Source organism: Triturus cristatus, chromosome 10 (assembly GCF_964204655.1).
Source record: "Triturus cristatus chromosome 10, aTriCri1.1, whole genome shotgun sequence".
Taxonomy (NCBI): Eukaryota; Metazoa; Chordata; class Amphibia; order Caudata; family Salamandridae; genus Triturus; species Triturus cristatus.
The window spans coordinates 1005870882-1005888030 of NC_140593.1; the positions used below are offsets into that span (position 1 = coordinate 1005870882).

Sequence of the window (17149 nt, forward strand, 5' to 3'; positions counted from 1 at the left end):
TGATGGGACCAACACAAGCTGCTAAAGGTGTGCATAACATACACAGCAAAGCTTCATGGCCACACACTAAGGCACTACAATGCAGAAGCAGCAGTACCTCAATCACCTGTTGCCTGCGCCCCGGGGCCGGGTAGAGTGTAGGCACGGAGAAGGCTGATGCACTTTCCTTCGGGAGAGCCACTCCCTCCTCAGGCTCTGGGATGACTAAGGACACATTCTGCAGGCTCAGTGCCCCCTTCAGTGCAAAACATTAAGAAACACATCAGTAAGGAAAGATGACACACCTCCATGAGTGCCTCAATGGGGAGCAGCTCTTCACAGCACACCAAATCATGAGCTTACTTTCTTAAATGAACCACTATAGCAAACAACTGCTTCCACCCAGTGCTTAATTTGAGCCAGTGGTTTCCCGTACTCGGCAATGGCACTTAATTTTTAACACTGGCACTTTTGAGGTACACCACAGGGTGGTGCTGCTTGTCTAGTTTAGAGATGTGCATAAAAACAGTTGTTTATTAATTTAATGCACATTAAAAATGACTAATACCTGCAACCCAAGCCATTCTTTTAGCTTTGGGGACATGGAATAGTCTGAATTGTCACACTTGTAGGAGTGTGATTGTTAGTAGGTGTGTTAGTACTGTCATTGGCAGCACTAGCAGGGGCAATGGATGGTGGAAGCTGCTGTGGCCTCATAACAAGGGCACTGGCACTTATTATTTTACAAATTAAGCACTGCTCCCACCCCTGGTGCATTATTCTGGTAAACATCGTTCACAACGATGTTTACACATCGCATGCCATTATAACGCAAGCCATTACAACTACTTGCTCTAGTGGGCAGAAGGTGTTGGATTTTAAATCCATCACCTTCCCTACTGTTGCACAGACTGAAGTTGCAATAGTAAATTATACTATTCCAACATCCAGCGCCCCCCTACAGCAAGTCGTGGTAATGACTTGCTTTGTAATGGTCTGTGATGTAACAACGCGGTCGTTGTAATAACCGCGTTGTAATGGCATGTGTTCTAAACGCAAGCGGTGTAACTTGGTCTATTTATTATTCTCTGTAGTAAGGGGCTCTGATTGCTGAGTTGTAAAAGCAGAAAACATGACAAAGTCAAATATTTTGAATGTGTGTCCCTAATGGCTATTCCCGGTAACATTAATAGATCCTGATTGAAAGCTACATGTTCAATTCCGATCCCTGTGCAAACAGAAATTTGCACAGTGATCAAACCTCTGAGTTGTGCGAAAATAATCACCCCCGCTGTTTTCCCAGAGAGACTGTCACAAGTCAATGTGCAGCATTTTAAGTTTAAAAGGCTCAGAAGAAAGGCAAAGTATGCACATTTCAATATTTTAGATAACAATTCTGCATGCTATGTCTAATATTTTCCTCCAAAAATCAGAATGAGAGGTACTTACCACACCTGGCCCTCATGAGAGGTACATTTTCCCTGATCCCCTTGCAAACACTGCACGGGTTGGCATCATCAATTTAGCAGTAATAACTGCATCCCCCAAAATTTTACCTAGGTGAACTTCTGCAGTTTAAACTTGGCAAACCTTACCAGGGGAACATTTTCAGGTACAAAAAATATACAAAAATCGCATTTTATTCCCCATTTTGATGGGATAAACTTACGACTGCAGTTATTTATGAGCTCAGATGGACACTGATCCCAGGGCTACCGTGTTTTTGTATCGTGGCTGATTAGTAACTCATCCAGCACTAGGTACGTTACTAAGAGACCCCCTGGCAAATACCTCACTCTGGGGCATATTATAAAGAAACGGCGTGAAAATTATCGCTGGTTTAGCGGCAGAAAACTGCCGCTAAAGCGGCGATAATGGGCTTGATAATATGCCTTGGAGAATTCCAATAGAAGCCCATGTTGACACCAGAACATGGGCTTCTATTGGAATTCTCTGCGGCATATTTTCAAGCCCATTATCGCCGCTTTAGCAGCAGTTTTCTGCCGCTAAACCAGCGATAATTTTAACGCCGTGCATGATAATATGCCCCTCTATTTGGCACAACTTGTAAGGGCCTTATAGACCTCTAATTTAAGGTACCAGGCAATGGCACAATGGTGCAATATTTCTAACACCCAATATATCACCACACCTGTTGGGGCTGGAGTTTATTGGGTGCAATAAACAGCAAAAATTACGAATATTATCTGGAAATTGGGCATAACAAAAATCCAGATGTCCCATTTTTTGATCATGCACTTTTCAGTGGCAACTTTCCGCAGGTTTTACCTGTGAAGATTTACTGAGGGAAAATGTGGAGGTGCGGTGCCTATCACACAGATGCTAACTGCGATATGTTCAATAACACGTGTTACAGTACATATCCCAATTAATTGCAGGCGCGGTGCGTCCATTGGGGCGTTGCCACCCCGCCCCCGCCCGCGCCCGCAGCTCCCTCCTCGGTGTCTCTGAACTTAGTTTACTTAAGTTCAGAGACGCCGAGGGTGGGGAGAACTGACAATGCATGTCAGTCAGCATGACGTCGGACCGTGGGCGGTCCGGCGTCATGTTGACTGACATGCATTGTCAGACAAGCCATGGAAAGGCAGCACAAGTGCGCATGAGTGGGCATGGAGAGTAATTTTTAGCCCGTGCCCAGTCATGCGTACTTGTGTTTTTACTGCCTTGCACATGCCCATTAGGAGCCCCTCGGTCTCCTAATGGGCAGACGGCGGGCGTAGCGTGAGCTGTGCCCTCAGCCAATCCTGGCGCTGCAGCAGCGCCAGGATTGGCTGAGGGGTTGCCACACCAGTGCTGACGTCGTGACGTGGTGTTCCAGTTTGAAGGTGGCAGAGGCGCCAACGCGGACGGCGGACCAGGAGCAGAGGCGGTCAGGTAAGTTTTTCTTTCATTTTATTCACTTCTCCCGCTGCTGGTGGTAGGTTTGGGGTGGTGTTTAGGGTTAGGTGGTAGGGTTTGGGTGGTGTTTAGGGTTGAAATTTGCTAGGGTTCCCGGAGTCTAGGGCTCAGGGAGGCGTCACATCTGGAGCCACGGCCGGGCTGTGGACATTGTAAACCAGCCACTTCGGATTGCCAGAGACGTAGCACGTGTTCCGTGGACTCTAGTGCAAGCATGTAAAATGGACCACGCTTACTAGTAAAGACACCAACACTTGGGGTGTATTGGGACCCGGAGCGACCGCACGGATTGCACCACTGATAGCTACGCCCTTTACGACAACCCCGTACTACAGCTTCCAATCCTCAGCGCTACCACCTATCCCAATATTTACACTTCACAACACGATGCATGCTCCACCAACCTCCACTCTAAAATAACCTACATCCATAACTCTGACGTACCCGGCCCGATTCAGGTTCGTGCATAATGGTGGTGTTTTTGTGGGTTTGCGGGGGGCTTGTGTTTGGGTGAAAAGTCGTACCCCTTCCAGTGGATGGATTTGTGTAATTCTTGCTGAGATTCTTTGGAATGGCTGGAACTAGTGTCCCAGTGAGTTTGAAGATGATCGAAGTAGTGGAAGTGCGATGTTATCCCATGGGCGGTGTTGGGGTGGCGGAGAAGTGGTTTTTAGGGGGTTCCAGTTGATCGACAGGAACGGGGCTGCTGTGAGTGGTGGGAAGGAGGAATTCATGGGTGTGCAGGAAGTTTGGGAGGAATCGATCGATGGGAAGGGTGTTTTTTGGCAAAGTCGAGGAAGGGAAAGAGCTGCCATAGGAGCCCATGTTAAACGTGAGTTTTGCATGTTTTTGGGGTTCGATTGTAGGGTGTTGCAGGTGGTTCCGAGTGGATTTGCTTAGCTGGGATCAAAGTTGGGAAGGTCTAATTTTGATTGCAAGTGTTTTGAAGAAAATCCATGGAGGGGAAGGTGTGTTTTATGCCTAGTTTCAGAGTGCGTTTTGACGCGACTTTAGGCCTTTGGGAGCTGGCGGTAATGCACATGTTTGGGATGTTAATTTAGGGTGTTCTGGCTTGGCAGCTTTATCTCCCACCTTTGCGCCGAAGTGGTAAGCTAGCGTCCAGGTTATGTTATGGGGCACTCCTCCAGCACTTTTACGCCCCGCCATTTTCAAATGTCAGCAGCCGCCCCTGATTAATTGGGCTGACTGTAGTCAAGGCCTTAGAAGTGTACTGCGCTAAAAACAAAGCGAAGCTCTTACAAAGCTAAGTAGACTTTCTCAAAAAAGGATCTTTTCACCGTAGCATAAAGGCGTAGTGAGCAACTTTTTGTAATAGAGATGGGTGCCGGGAAATGTGAACATGAAGGGCTTGAGTCACAGAACTTCATGTGCATATAGGTGCCACTCTTATGGATAAGAGTCTGCATGTGGATGCTCAAACGAAGGATTCTGCTTAGTAGAAATCTATGCTTTCGGATGGAATTTACAAAAGTGTAAAATGTGCCAGAATTTCCGGGGTTGTACTTTTCAGAAAGTAGTTAAAACATGGGTTCTTCCTGGGGTTGGGTTGTCAATGGGTTGCCATTAAAATGTAAACAAAAACTAACTTGGAACTCCATGCCGATTCACAATGATTGCGCTATTACTTACTCTTGTGGTTCTCCTGGTTAACTCCTGAACTTCAGTAGTAAGGCAGGAGTATTGAAGGAGCAGGTAACATATACTCTCAGAATAATCTTTATGAATGTGTCCTCTAAAGCATTCCTATCTTAAGGCAGTTTTCCACTCAGAGTAAACACACTTTCTTACTTCAAAAAACCATTACAAGAGACGTCCCAAATTATTTGTTCTCATTAAGAAAAAGGTTTTCAAGTCCAAAAAACAAGAACAAGTATGGAGCTTAATGTTTTTCTTAACTTGGCCTGCAGATTTCCCACCTGTTGCCATTTGCAGGTACAGAATGGGTGCAGGTCAATGCCAGAAAATACACAATTGTTCATAAATTTCCAGGAATTTGTTTTGTGAATATCCAGAAATGAGTAGCATGTTGAAACCATTGGTTTAAATCTGTGGCTCATAGAAGTGATATTTGTAAAACTCTGGATCACAATTCTCAGAGGGCATTCTTACATGGCACATCAGATTTAAAGTGTGAGTAAAAGCATAAGGAGACAAGTTCCGGGTCCAGCTGCGTAGGTGCTGGCTGTAAACTTTGGAGACTTGAGTTTAAGTTCTTGCTTGGCACTCAAATCCAAATGATGTTTCGAGCAAATCACTTAATCTGGATGTGCCTAAAATTGTACACGTGTGTGGAATGTAATGTCGGCTACCCAGAGTGCCTTTACACTGCGGTTGGGTTACTCTTGAGAGTTTTGCAATGGTGATTTTATTAAAGTGATTCCTGGTCAGCGTTTTAACATTATAAGCCTGAGCACAAGCACCTCCTGGGGATTTTTGAGAATCCCCCAAAATTATTTAACTTATGAAAATCATGGACAAAAACCTATGACTCTTAGAAATGATCCCATTTTGAGACTGGGCCTCCTAATTCTCTCATACAACTTCATTTTCAATCTGCAGATAACGATTCAAAGGGAAAATGTTTTGTCTGGGGGCCATGCTGCTGGCATTGGGACCTGCAGATAGCTTGCATCTAATCCTGGCTTCTGCACTTCATAGCAAATCATGTGATTCTCGGTAAATTGTTTATCTCCTTGTGCCGAAAGCTTTTTAACTGTGTGAAATGTAATGTCAGTGTGAATTGATGCACACTGTTCCACTGCTGTCCAGCTAGGTTCACTTCATACAGCGGCAGACTATTTTTTGACCCTGCTGAAAGCACTTCTAAGCAGGGGCTAGCTCTCCTCCTGACAGTCTTACCCAGTTGATTTTTGTCAAAGTGATTCCTGACTACTGTGTTTACAATATAATTTTATAAATAGCCACCTCGGGGGAACAAAAGACACAGACACAGATGAATATTAACATGAATCTTTTTGAAAAAGTAAAAAAATATGGAATTCCCGTAGGTAGCGCAGCTGAGCTACATTGACAGGGAGAGGCGCAATACCTGGCAGCATTTTTTAAGCAAGAAATGTGAAATAAAGTACACTGGCCAACACAATCGAACTGAGTAAAGGAGGAAGGTGATGCTACAAAGTTTAGAGCGACTTATTTACAAGACCCTGGCACCACTTTTTCCTATATTAAAAGTGACACACCATCGGCACAAGAGGCTTGTAAATAAGTCCAGGAAAGCGCAAATATGCCCTGATTTAAGAGAATAACTAATAACTAAAAAAATATATTTATATGGTGAAAAAAGTTTTTTATATATATCTGCCTACTAAATAAATATCTATTTTTGAATATAACATTTGGTGAGTGATTGTCAATAGTTTAGTAACACTGACGTTGTGTTGCCCTTATTTGTTGTAATGAACCTTGCCCAGGTTTTTTTCCTCCTCATATTTGTAGAAAGATCTGATGTCAGTGCTTAATTTGTGCTGGTGTTTGTTGGTGCTCAGCACCAGTCCTTAATTGTAAACATCGGCACTTACTTATGACTGATGGACACATGATCGTGCTGTCTATTTTTTAGCAGAAACATCAGTTTAACATTCAGGTAGACATTTCCAAATAATTCTAGAGCGCCCAGGCCCTTCTAACTGCTGTGGGTGGCCTAGAATTATCTAAATTGTCACATTTCTAGGAGTGTGATGTTTAGTAGGGAGTATTCCTACAGGCATGTGGCAGTGGCGGCAGTTCCAGTCGTTAGCGCAAGCTGCAGTGGCCTCCTGAGCAATACCCTGGGCCCTCGCACATGTTTATTTACAAATTGAACCCTGCCTGGTGTATTTACTGCTCAGACCTCTGGTTTGGTACAAAGGTTTCTAAGAGCTGAAGTGATGTTAATATATTTAATTTGGTTGTGAGGCTTCTTCACAATGGGTAGGTTCATATAGTATAGAGCCCACTCTTGGCAAAGAAAGCTAAAACAAAGCCCCAAAGATCCCAATCCCCAGTTTAGCATGCTGCACAAAGTTGTACCATTAGGCCTAGCAAGGCAGAGAGACCAGCTAACCTGATCCTATATGTTGGCATCAATAGACTTCTATAATGTATTATATAGAACTTACATGAAGGCTTCAGAGGGTTCATGGCCTGGCATTAACAGTATACAAAGCATATATGGAACTGTCTGCACAACTGTGTATTTAGTCAGTTTAGAATTAAGAAATTGATAGTGTATCTGAAGTCCCTAGATAGCATTTCTTCCTTAGCAGTGTACCCAAGGCAACCAGGACTTTGATTGGTCCCCTGACATAACCACCTCCTGCCTCTCTTGTCTGCAGATAGCAGCAGATGCCATGAGATGTTCCTGCAGCAGAGTGGCATGCTTATGGAGGCGGGATTTTTAAACATTAAAATCGCTACTCCTAAATGAATTGATTTTTAGTGGTTTGTTGTGACTGCACCTCCGTTTCATCCACTCTGGTAGTTTCTGATTGTGTATAATTGCAGTTGTTGATACCCTCTCTTTATTTCTATATTGATTTATTTCCAAATGTGTATGCGCGGCATGGTTGATTTTGTTATGTGTTGGGGTGAAATTATTAATTTAACGTCCAGGAATGCCACGCACTACTCAACATTTATATCCTCGAAATAAATATTTTATGCTAAAGAGATGTATTGAAACATAGAGAACACACCCTGTTGTAGTGTTACTTTTACAGAAGTGTATGGAATGGGTGGGTCAGCACAGGCTCTGAACCGTGGTTACTGTGCCTATAAAGTTGAGCTGCAAAACCCTCCTGAATGTATTCGAACAGAACAGAAGCGAATGGTTTGTGACGTTCCAGATATTTTCTTCTGCAAACTTTTTACAAAGTTTTGAAAAGTTTGACAACTTACTCAGACTTTTTTAACAATTGCTGGAAAAATCTCTATCAAAAACCCATTTTTAGCAGCCGAATTATCTCACAAAAAGGTTTTGCAGAAATTTTCTCACAAAATCTGTTTTTCAGGATTTATGGATCACAAACAAACTCCTCGGTCAACAGGAGTGATGCATTCTGAGAAAGTGGTTAATACTTCAGTGATACGTCAAGTGATTCATCTGATGATTACCACTAATCTCTTATTCCGCCACTAAATACTTCCTAAGTGAAATCGAATTGCCTGAGATTGGGAATCACACAATCATATGTTTCTCTTCATATCTTCATCATGTAACAGTGGTTCATACACAAAGCATCAAGAACACCACATGAAATTAATATATGTGTTAGCTTTACCATTCCTTGCTTCGCTGAGGCGGGAAACCCTGACTTCAGCGTCTCTTGACTTCCAAATGTGGCTTTACTGTCGGGTGTGGGGGTGCAGACCCCAGCACTGATGGGAGAGTTGACGCCACGGGACAATTCCATTTCCATCTCAATCTCAGCATCCATTTCTGCATCCTCCCTGGCTTCCTTGTTGCTCTCCTCTAGGTGCTTCATGAGTACTGCCACCACAACATTGACGAGGACAAATTGGGCGATCAGGACAAAAGTGACAAAGTAGACGGGGGAGATGAAGGGCAGGTAGCTGAGGCAGTGCTTGTCATCAAGAGTGCATTCACGCAGAGTGTCCTGGAAGAAGGGAAAAGGAAATAGTTAGGGCAGAAGACGTGGCATAGGATACCCTTCTTTGTTGGAAAACACATTTAATTTAGAGGCGCAAGGCACATTACAGGCGTAGGTTCTACAAACAATGGTGCAGCAAAACAATCTCTTCCTAAATACACATGCCTGATGCGATAACTATTAATTGCTTATCCTGTTCACAAGGATATTTATCTAAGATGTAAATTAGCTATGCCCATCCTATCTGTCAATATTCAGATCTATTTACTCTAGTCTCAGGATGTCTGCTCACCTTGTTCGACTAGGATATCCCCAGAACCTATTCCTTGCTCTTTATCATCCAGCCTAACCAACCCAGAAGATGTCTGATCCACGCGTCTAACTGTAAAGAAATGCATCTGTGGCTCTTGACATAGTTGGCCCGTGCCTCACCTAGGAACATGTTCATGATTCCTTGAAAGAATGCATGTCTTGCACAGAACAATAACATCCTTGAGTTACTTCAAAGTTTCAATTATATGCTCCTGCCCACATCTAGTCTCTAGCTTGTGTATATTGATGTTCTGTAGTATGCAAATCGATCTGTCTAATGCAAGGTGGGAGATCGTTCAATGTGGAAGAAAATACAAGTTGGTAACACTCCCTTGTAGTACTCTCTATAAGGTGTGCTTTTTCATATGACAGCTTTCATAGGTAATTCCCTTAATTTAGCATATATGTTGATAGTGTGTGTTGGTAAAACAAAGCCACCAGAGACAAGCAAGCCAATTCACCAGGCTTTTAGAAAGCATAAATCTTTCGGATATCCCATCCGCCGGGAATATATATCCCATAAGATATAATGGGATTTATATATCTGTGGACAGGATATCTGTCACTGTTGTGATGGAGTAACCCATCTGCCAAGATCTAACTCAAGCCATTAGACTGGTATAAGGCATATCATGTGTAATTCAGAAAAAGGCAAAGGAAAGGGGCCTATGAATGAATAATCAATTTCAGTCATGCATGCAATAAAGTGCACATACAGTTTGACATAGATTTGAGAGGTTGTTATACTCAGGGGAGCAAAAAGGTTTCAATAGACATGTCAATGAACCATCTTGTAACCTTAGATGAAGGGAATTAGAAAGCCATAATGTTGACCTTTTAGGATCCGATGATGAAGTATACCACACTATCCTACTTATCAAAAATGGATGAGTCTCTGAAGCGACTATTAAAAAGACCCAATAGTCCCTATCCATCCAGAGCAAACTGACCAGGAAAACGTGAGGTGGATGAATCCTCAAGTCGAAGGGTTCCCTGTGGAACATCTGTAGTAATCCCTATTTCTCCTTTTAGTTTACATTTACATTCAACCACCATCTCAGGTCATCAAGCACCAATGTTTTGAGTTTCAGATGTTAGCTAATGAGCTGAGGCTGGAGAATGGGTTGGCAAAACAGGTCAGGCTAAAACAATACCTGCAATATGTCTATGAATGAACACCTCATGAATTCCTCCGGTTCAATGGCATTAACCTTAGACCCAAGTGCTGTGCAACAATAATCACAAGATTACTTAGAGCAGCTGGTCCTACAGTAGTAAAAGCTCTGTTGCAAAAGGTATATAACCAGTGGGTTTATCTTTGACATTTGACTCCTCTCCACAAGTACAGTGGTTTAAAGATCCAATCTCCAGCTTACCAAACTTCACATAATTCAATCACTTCACCAACCAAAGCAAAGAGTGAAGATGACAAGATCCTCTATAAAGCCATGGTTAAACCCCTGCAACATATTCTATATATTCCATTATCTAAATGGCAAATACACACACATTTTCATATACAAAATCTTCAAGCGATGGGAATTTCTAACTTTTTTCCCCCATGGGAAAAATATTATTACACATAAAACTCCTTCCCTTAAACCCCAACAATTTGGGGGGTTTTATTGTCCATCTTGACTCTGGAAATAAATATATACTTCAGCCATGTTTCTTGACTGGCTGTGATCGGAAGACCAGTTGTGAATCCCCAGAAACTCACATGTTTGTTGTGTGTGTGCAAAACTTTCCAGGGGATCTTTGCCCGGGAACGCATTTTCCCTTCATGTGAGATTCACTCCAATCTAAAGTGTAGATTCAAGTTTTGTTAACACCAAGTACAAATGACTTTGAGCTTGATTTAAGGTGTGGCGAAAGGTGGAGGTCACTACCTCCTTCGCCCTGGTTGGACTCCCATCTGCCATATCCAGAGATCCCCGCTAGCCCTGAAGTGACCTCTGTGCTTTCAAGGGAGCTGCTGCCGTTGTGGCTGCTTTGAAGGCATAAAACGTTTGGTGCATGTCTGCCATGTTTCTTATAGTGTGACGTTGTTCTGCATTCTGTCCATCAATTGTTCTTGTTGCATGTTTCTTATAACCGTGCACCAAATTCTTTTGTTTTTCAGAATCAAACTTCGTAACAGGGAGTTTGTTGCAGAAAAACAAAAAACCATGGTCCTCACAACCTGAGTATTTTCTCCTCGGGTGTGGGGGGTCATTCTTTTTTATTGTAGTTGTTAACAGCAGAATAAAAAAGGGCATCAGATTGTCCACTCGAATAGGGTGGCAGTATGATTACTCCAGTATTGGAACTTTCATAGATTCTCATGCTTGAATCATTCCCCGTTGTCGAGATGGGAGTCCCCGGTATACATAAAATAGCAATAGAAGCCATTACAAAAGAAGAAACCAGGCCTAGGCCCATTCTAGTTTTGTAACATATACAAATAAAATAAACAACCAATCAGATTAGCCTCACCCTGTAGAACCTTCCATATCTTCGTGGACGACTCTCTCATCGTCGTCAACGGTCCTTCAACGGGCCCGTCGAAGACGGAAAAAATGTCCAGTTCTTCCAGATTACACCTGAGATGACTTCCCCCAGGAGGGTGACTCCTCTACCTCCTGCACTCCTCCTCAAAGAAGAGGGATCGGAAGAGGATGATGGACCATTTGGCTATGCGGATAGCCCTTCTCAATTACACGTCAAGTGTCAGGACACAGACTCTGATGGGGAATACGTGGAGGAACAGCAATATGATCCTTCCTCGGATTATCAGGATGATGACCAACAGGAGATGGTCTCTATGCCTTCCTCCCTACTAGTGGACTTGCAGTCTATGCTTTTGGACTATAGGAGGAGATTCGCTACACAACCTCCAGCTCCAGTTGTGGTGCCAGTTACAGCTGTTCCACCTGCTCGGCCTGCTACCCCTCAATTGCCACCACCTCAACCAATGCCTGTTGCCCAGGATACACCACCTATCGTGCCTCTCATTCAGGATGACACCTCTGATGGGAACCAGGGCAATGTCACAATACCAGATCCAGACGCAGAGTGGAATGACTATGTCATTCCTGATCCGGCTTCTCCTTCACCAGCACCTGTTAATTCTCCCCCTGCAGACAGAGAGGGTTTCCATAATTTGATGGAAAGGGCCACTAAGAGATTTGAACTGCCCATGACCACGGTGCAGTCTGAATGCTTCCTTTATGACTTAAAGGAGCCTTGCTAGAAATCCGATCGTTCTATTCCTATTGTTGGTCACGTCTGGTATGAGGGGTTGAAAGTGATGCGGAGTCCAGCCACGGTAATTCCGGTACTGCCTCGCCTTGAGAAGAAATACAAGGCTCCGGACAATAGCCCGGCCTGCTTGGTCAGCCAGCCTAAACCGGTTTCTGTCATCTCTCAGGCTGCCCAAAGAAAGTCCAGAAATTCTTCTGCTCCCCTCACGACACCTCTGGATATAGTGGGCAGACGCCTCGATAACGCGGGCAAGAGGTATTCCTCCTTGTCCAGCCTGTTGGTCAGGACTGCGAACGCCTTGGCGATACCTGATCACTACGATCGCCAGATGTGGTGCGACCTTTCTCCCTATCTGGACCAGTTGCTGGAAGATGCGAAAAAAGAAGCGAAGAAGATTCTTCAAGAGGGAGAGATAACATCTGCCGAAGTCATTGACTGTGCAATGGACATTGCAACAACTGTGTTCCACTCCCTTGCGGGCGCTGCTGTCCTTCGTCGTCAAGGCTGGCTGCGGGCTACATGGTTTCGTCCTGAGGTCCAAAACAAGATCTTGAATCTTCCCTTTGATGGGGAGGCGCTCTTTGGAAAACATTTTGATGATGCGCTCCAGGACATTAAGAAAGACACGGAAACCGCAAAATCCTTAGGGACTCTGAAGTACCGCAAGGTCCCCTTCCGTGGAGCCAGAGGTACAGGTAATGCCACGTACAGAGGAGGATACCAGCAACAACGGTATTCCTCATATGGATCAAACTCGCAATCTTATCGGCCGAATTATAACCAGCGGCAAAATAAATCATCCTCTTTCTCTAGATCGAACAACAGAGGAAGACAAGGATGCCAGGGGAGGGACTCCTCTAAGCGTCAATAGCGGCTTGCTGGCTCTTACTACTGTCCCTTCTCCTCCTGTAACATCAGTGGGAAGCAGAATTTCAAATTACCTCCACAACTGGCAGCAAATAACATCGGCACGTTGGGTGCTGAAGATCATTCAATGCGGCCATACTCTGTAATTTGTCCATGCACCACCTTCCAAGCCCCCTCGCGCCACTGTGTCAAAACATCGCCGTCTTCTATGGTTGGAAGTCCATCAAATGATCCTTAAAGGAGAGATAATGCCAGTTCCTCTCTCTCAGCGAGGAGAGGGTTTTTACTCCCGGTTCTTCCTGGTCCGGAAGACTTTTTAAAAGTGGTGCCCTATTCTAGATCTGAGGGAGCTCAACACCTATCTCATCAAACAATCGTTTCGGATGGTTTTTCTGCAGGACATCCTTCGTCTTCTCAACTCAGGGGATTATATGGCCACATTGGATCTAGAGGACGCATACTTTCATGCACCCATCCATCCAGCCCACAGGAGGTTTCAGCGCTTCACAGTAGCCAAGAGACACTTTCAGTTCAAGGTTATGCCTTTTGGACTCAGGTCTGCTCCGCGGATCTTTACAAAAGTATTAGCTCCCGTGGCAGCTTTTCTGCGAAAACAACAGCTTCAGGAACAGCTTCAGGTTTTCCCTTACCTGGACGACTGGTTGCTAAAGGCTTCTACCAAGCACGCGGCAGAGGAATCAGTCGTGGCGTGCACACGCCTTTTTGACAGTCTCGGTCTGACTCTCACCACAGAAAAATTGTCTCTCTGTCCATCCGGAACAGCTCGATTCCTGGGAGCCATTCTGGACACGTCCCTCAACAAAGCCTTTCCGACCCTGGAGAGGCAAGAAATGCTGATGGCCATGGCCCATCTGCTGGTAAAAAGACAGTCTCTTTCAGTTCGCCTCTACAAGTCCCTCCTAGGGTCCACTTCCCCCAGCATTCCTCTAATTCCTCACTGCAGGTTGCGGATGCGCCCTCTCAAGGAGCTGGACTTGCAGTGGCGCCAAGTCGACGGATCCTTTGAAGACAAGATCTTCATCACCGAGTCCATGAGAGATGTCGCATCATGGTGGACAAATGTGGACAATATTTCTCAAGGTCTATCCTTCAGGATCATCCAAGCTCCTCAGATAATAACTACAGACGCTTCGCTGGAGGGCTTGGGAGCGGTCTTGCAAGACCTTCATGTAAGCGGCCGTTGGCTACCCCAACATCGTCTTCTACATATCAATCTCCTGGAGCTCAGAGCGATTCGTCTGGCCTTGCAGGCTTTTCTTCCGCGGATACAGAAGCCTGCAGTCCTAGTACGTACAGACAATACAACGGCCAGGCATTACATAAACAAGGAAGGCGGCACCAGATCTCGTCTTTTGTCACAAGAAGCCCAGATGATTTGGGAATGGGCTATCCAGCAAGGGATATCGCTCAAAGCGGAGCACCTTCCAGGCGTTCTCAAGGAGACGGTGGACACGCTGAGCAGACTTAAATCAGTCAGCCACGAATGGGAACCAGACCAGTCCACTCTGGAACAGGTTTTTCACCTAAGGGGCAGGCCATCCATAGACCTCTTTGCCTCTCTGGAGAACAAAAAATGCCGATTTTACGCAAGCAGGCTTCACCATCCGGGATCATTGGGGAATGCGCTTTCGATGGCCTGGTCAGGCGCATTTGTTTACGCTTTTCCCCCCACACCGCGGATTCCCAGGAAGCTCAAGGCAGAGCCTTGCAAGATGATCTTGATAGCCTCGACAGTTTTGGTTCACAGAGCTGCATCTCCTCTCCCTGGACCTTCCACTTCCGTTGCAGCCGATTCCTTCACTGCTGACAATGTCCCAGGGCCAGGTCTGGCACCTGGATGCTCAATCCCTGCAGTTGTCGGCATGGCTCCTGAGCACCAAGAATTTCTTGGTTTGACCCTTTCAACAGAATGTAGGGATGTGCTTTCTCGGGCACGAGCCCCAAGTACTAACAAGACATACCGGTTAAAGTGGAAGCGTTTCTGCATTTGGTGCCAACAAGAGGGTATGAATTCTGTACCGCATGAAGTTCTTCCCTACATTCTTTCATTAGCAAAATCAGGGCTGGTTGACTCATCCATCAAAGTTCATCTTGCCGCCATCTCTCGCTTCAGACGCACGTCTTCTGGTCCTTCCCTCTGGTCGGCAACGATAATTAAGCAGTTTCTCAAGGGCCTTTTCAGAGTCTTCCCTCCAGTCAAGCTCCGCCTCCTCTTTGGCAACTTAACTTGGTTCTCACCCAGCTCATGAAGCATCCCTTTGAACTTTTTCACCGGGCGGATTTGAAATTCCTCTCCTGGAAGGTGGCGCTTCTGCTGGTCTTGACTTCGGCTAGAGTGGGTGAATTGCAGGCTCTCACCATTCAGGAACCTTTTCTCCAATTTAAAAAGGGGACAGTGATACACCATACTAACCCAAAGTTCATACCGAAAGTGCCTTCAGACTTTCATTTGAATGAGCCGGTCATACTCAAAACCTTTTTCCCTCAGACTTCTACTCTGGCAGAAAAGGCACTCCACTCGCTGGACAATCAAATGTGCTTAAAGTTCTATCTTCAACGTACTAAGGACTTCAGGAAGTCTCCTCAACTATTTGTATCTTTCAGCGCCCCTCGTAAGAATTTTCCCCTTTCCAAGCAGGGGATTGCTCGTTGGATTACCAGCGCTATCCAGTATTGTCACAGAGCAGCGGGCAAGCCCCTTGAGGGTCGAGTCCGTGCTCACTCCACGAGGGCGATTTCTTCTTCGACAGCCCTCTTTGCCGGAGTTCCTATCCGGGAGATCTGCAGGGCAGCAACCTGGAGGAGTACGCATACGTTTACAAGACATTACTGCCTGGATTCTTCAATGCAGAGTGACACAGCAGTGGGCCAGGCAGTCCTGAGGAACCTCTTTCATTAAGTGGTGAGCTTTCCCTTTCTACCCTCCTTCTGTTTTTTCTACTTATCCTCTTTGCACATTTTTGCAGTCTATTTACTTGTTTCTTCATTGGTTTTCCTCATGTGTATAAATGTGTTTATTTTTCCATTGACTTTGATGTGAATGCTTATATTGATGGAATAAGGAATCACAGTTAACAAAATGTGCTCATAACTGCTAGCTACTCTGATTCAAGCATGGGACTCTATGAAAGTTCCAATACTGGAGTAAGAAAACAAGTTACTTACCTGTAACTTTGGTTGTTCAGTATTAGCAACTTTCATAGATTCCCATGCGACCCACCCTCCTTCCCTGGGAAAACTCAGACTTCAGCAGTTTAAGTTATTCTTTTACACTACGGCTATGAAAATCTGAGGCTCTGAGGTTCTCTCAGGAACGTTCTACAGGGTGAGGCTAATCTGATTGGTTGTTCATTTTATTTGGTCTCTTTTAGAAAAAGAGGTGGATATGTTACAAAACAAGAATGGGCCTAGGCCTGGTTTCTTCTTTTGTAATGGTTTCTATTGCTATTTTATGTATACCGGGGACTCCCAACTCTACGACGGGGAATGATTCAAGCATGGGAATCTATGAAAGTTTCCAATACTGGAGAACCAAAGTTACAGGCAAGTAACTTTTTTTCTTCCCTTAGTCCGACATCCCCTCGTTCGTCGGATCATCGGAATACGAGCCAGCAGGGACAGAGCCTTAGGAAAACTGACGGTTTGCACAACTCATAATTCAAGGGACGGATCAAGGGATGGATCACGTTTGTGCAAGTCCCTGTTTGCCCACCTTTATGTTAGGCCCTTAGCGAATCCCACCCAACATTTTCTGACTTAGCTATTGTACTCTTTACACCCTCAACTTCAGCCTCTCCCTCCACTGGTAACTTCCACCTTATTCCTGCATAACCAAATAATTTGGAGTTTCTAACTTTTTTATGGACTGTACAAAGGTGTTTGTTTAGACTGAATTTGCACTATTAGAATATTTACGAATTTCGTATATTTGCTGTTTGATCGTGCTCTAAAGTGTCCACATAGTGACATGATTCTCCAGTATTCAATCTTTCATAGATTCATATGCTTGTATCTTCCCCGTCGTCATGGTGAGAGTCTCACGGTAACAGAATGACCACAGCAGTACTAGAAGCAAAATATAAAACACAGTACCTCAAATCCAGTAGAAAGAACTTTCAGTTGAAAAGAGGTCTAAAGTTCACTTAGGAACAAAACTGAGCAAGGCTCAGGGAGACTCC

The 17149-nt window shown here is 44.7% G+C and overlaps 1 protein-coding gene across 1 annotated transcript in view; it reads right to left on the reverse strand.

The window, feature by feature from the left end:
- The window catches only part of CACNA1H (calcium voltage-gated channel subunit alpha1 H), a 1553446-nt gene that overhangs the window by 40050 nt on the left and 1496247 nt on the right, over positions 1–17149 (reverse strand). Inside the window, exons 32-33 of the mRNA XM_085629001.1 lie at positions 8199–8534; positions 98–235 (exon numbers count right to left, since the gene is read on the reverse strand). Coding sequence (XP_085485127.1) covers positions 98–235; positions 8199–8534 — 474 coding nt within the window. The remainder of the gene's footprint in view (positions 1–97; positions 236–8198; positions 8535–17149) is intronic.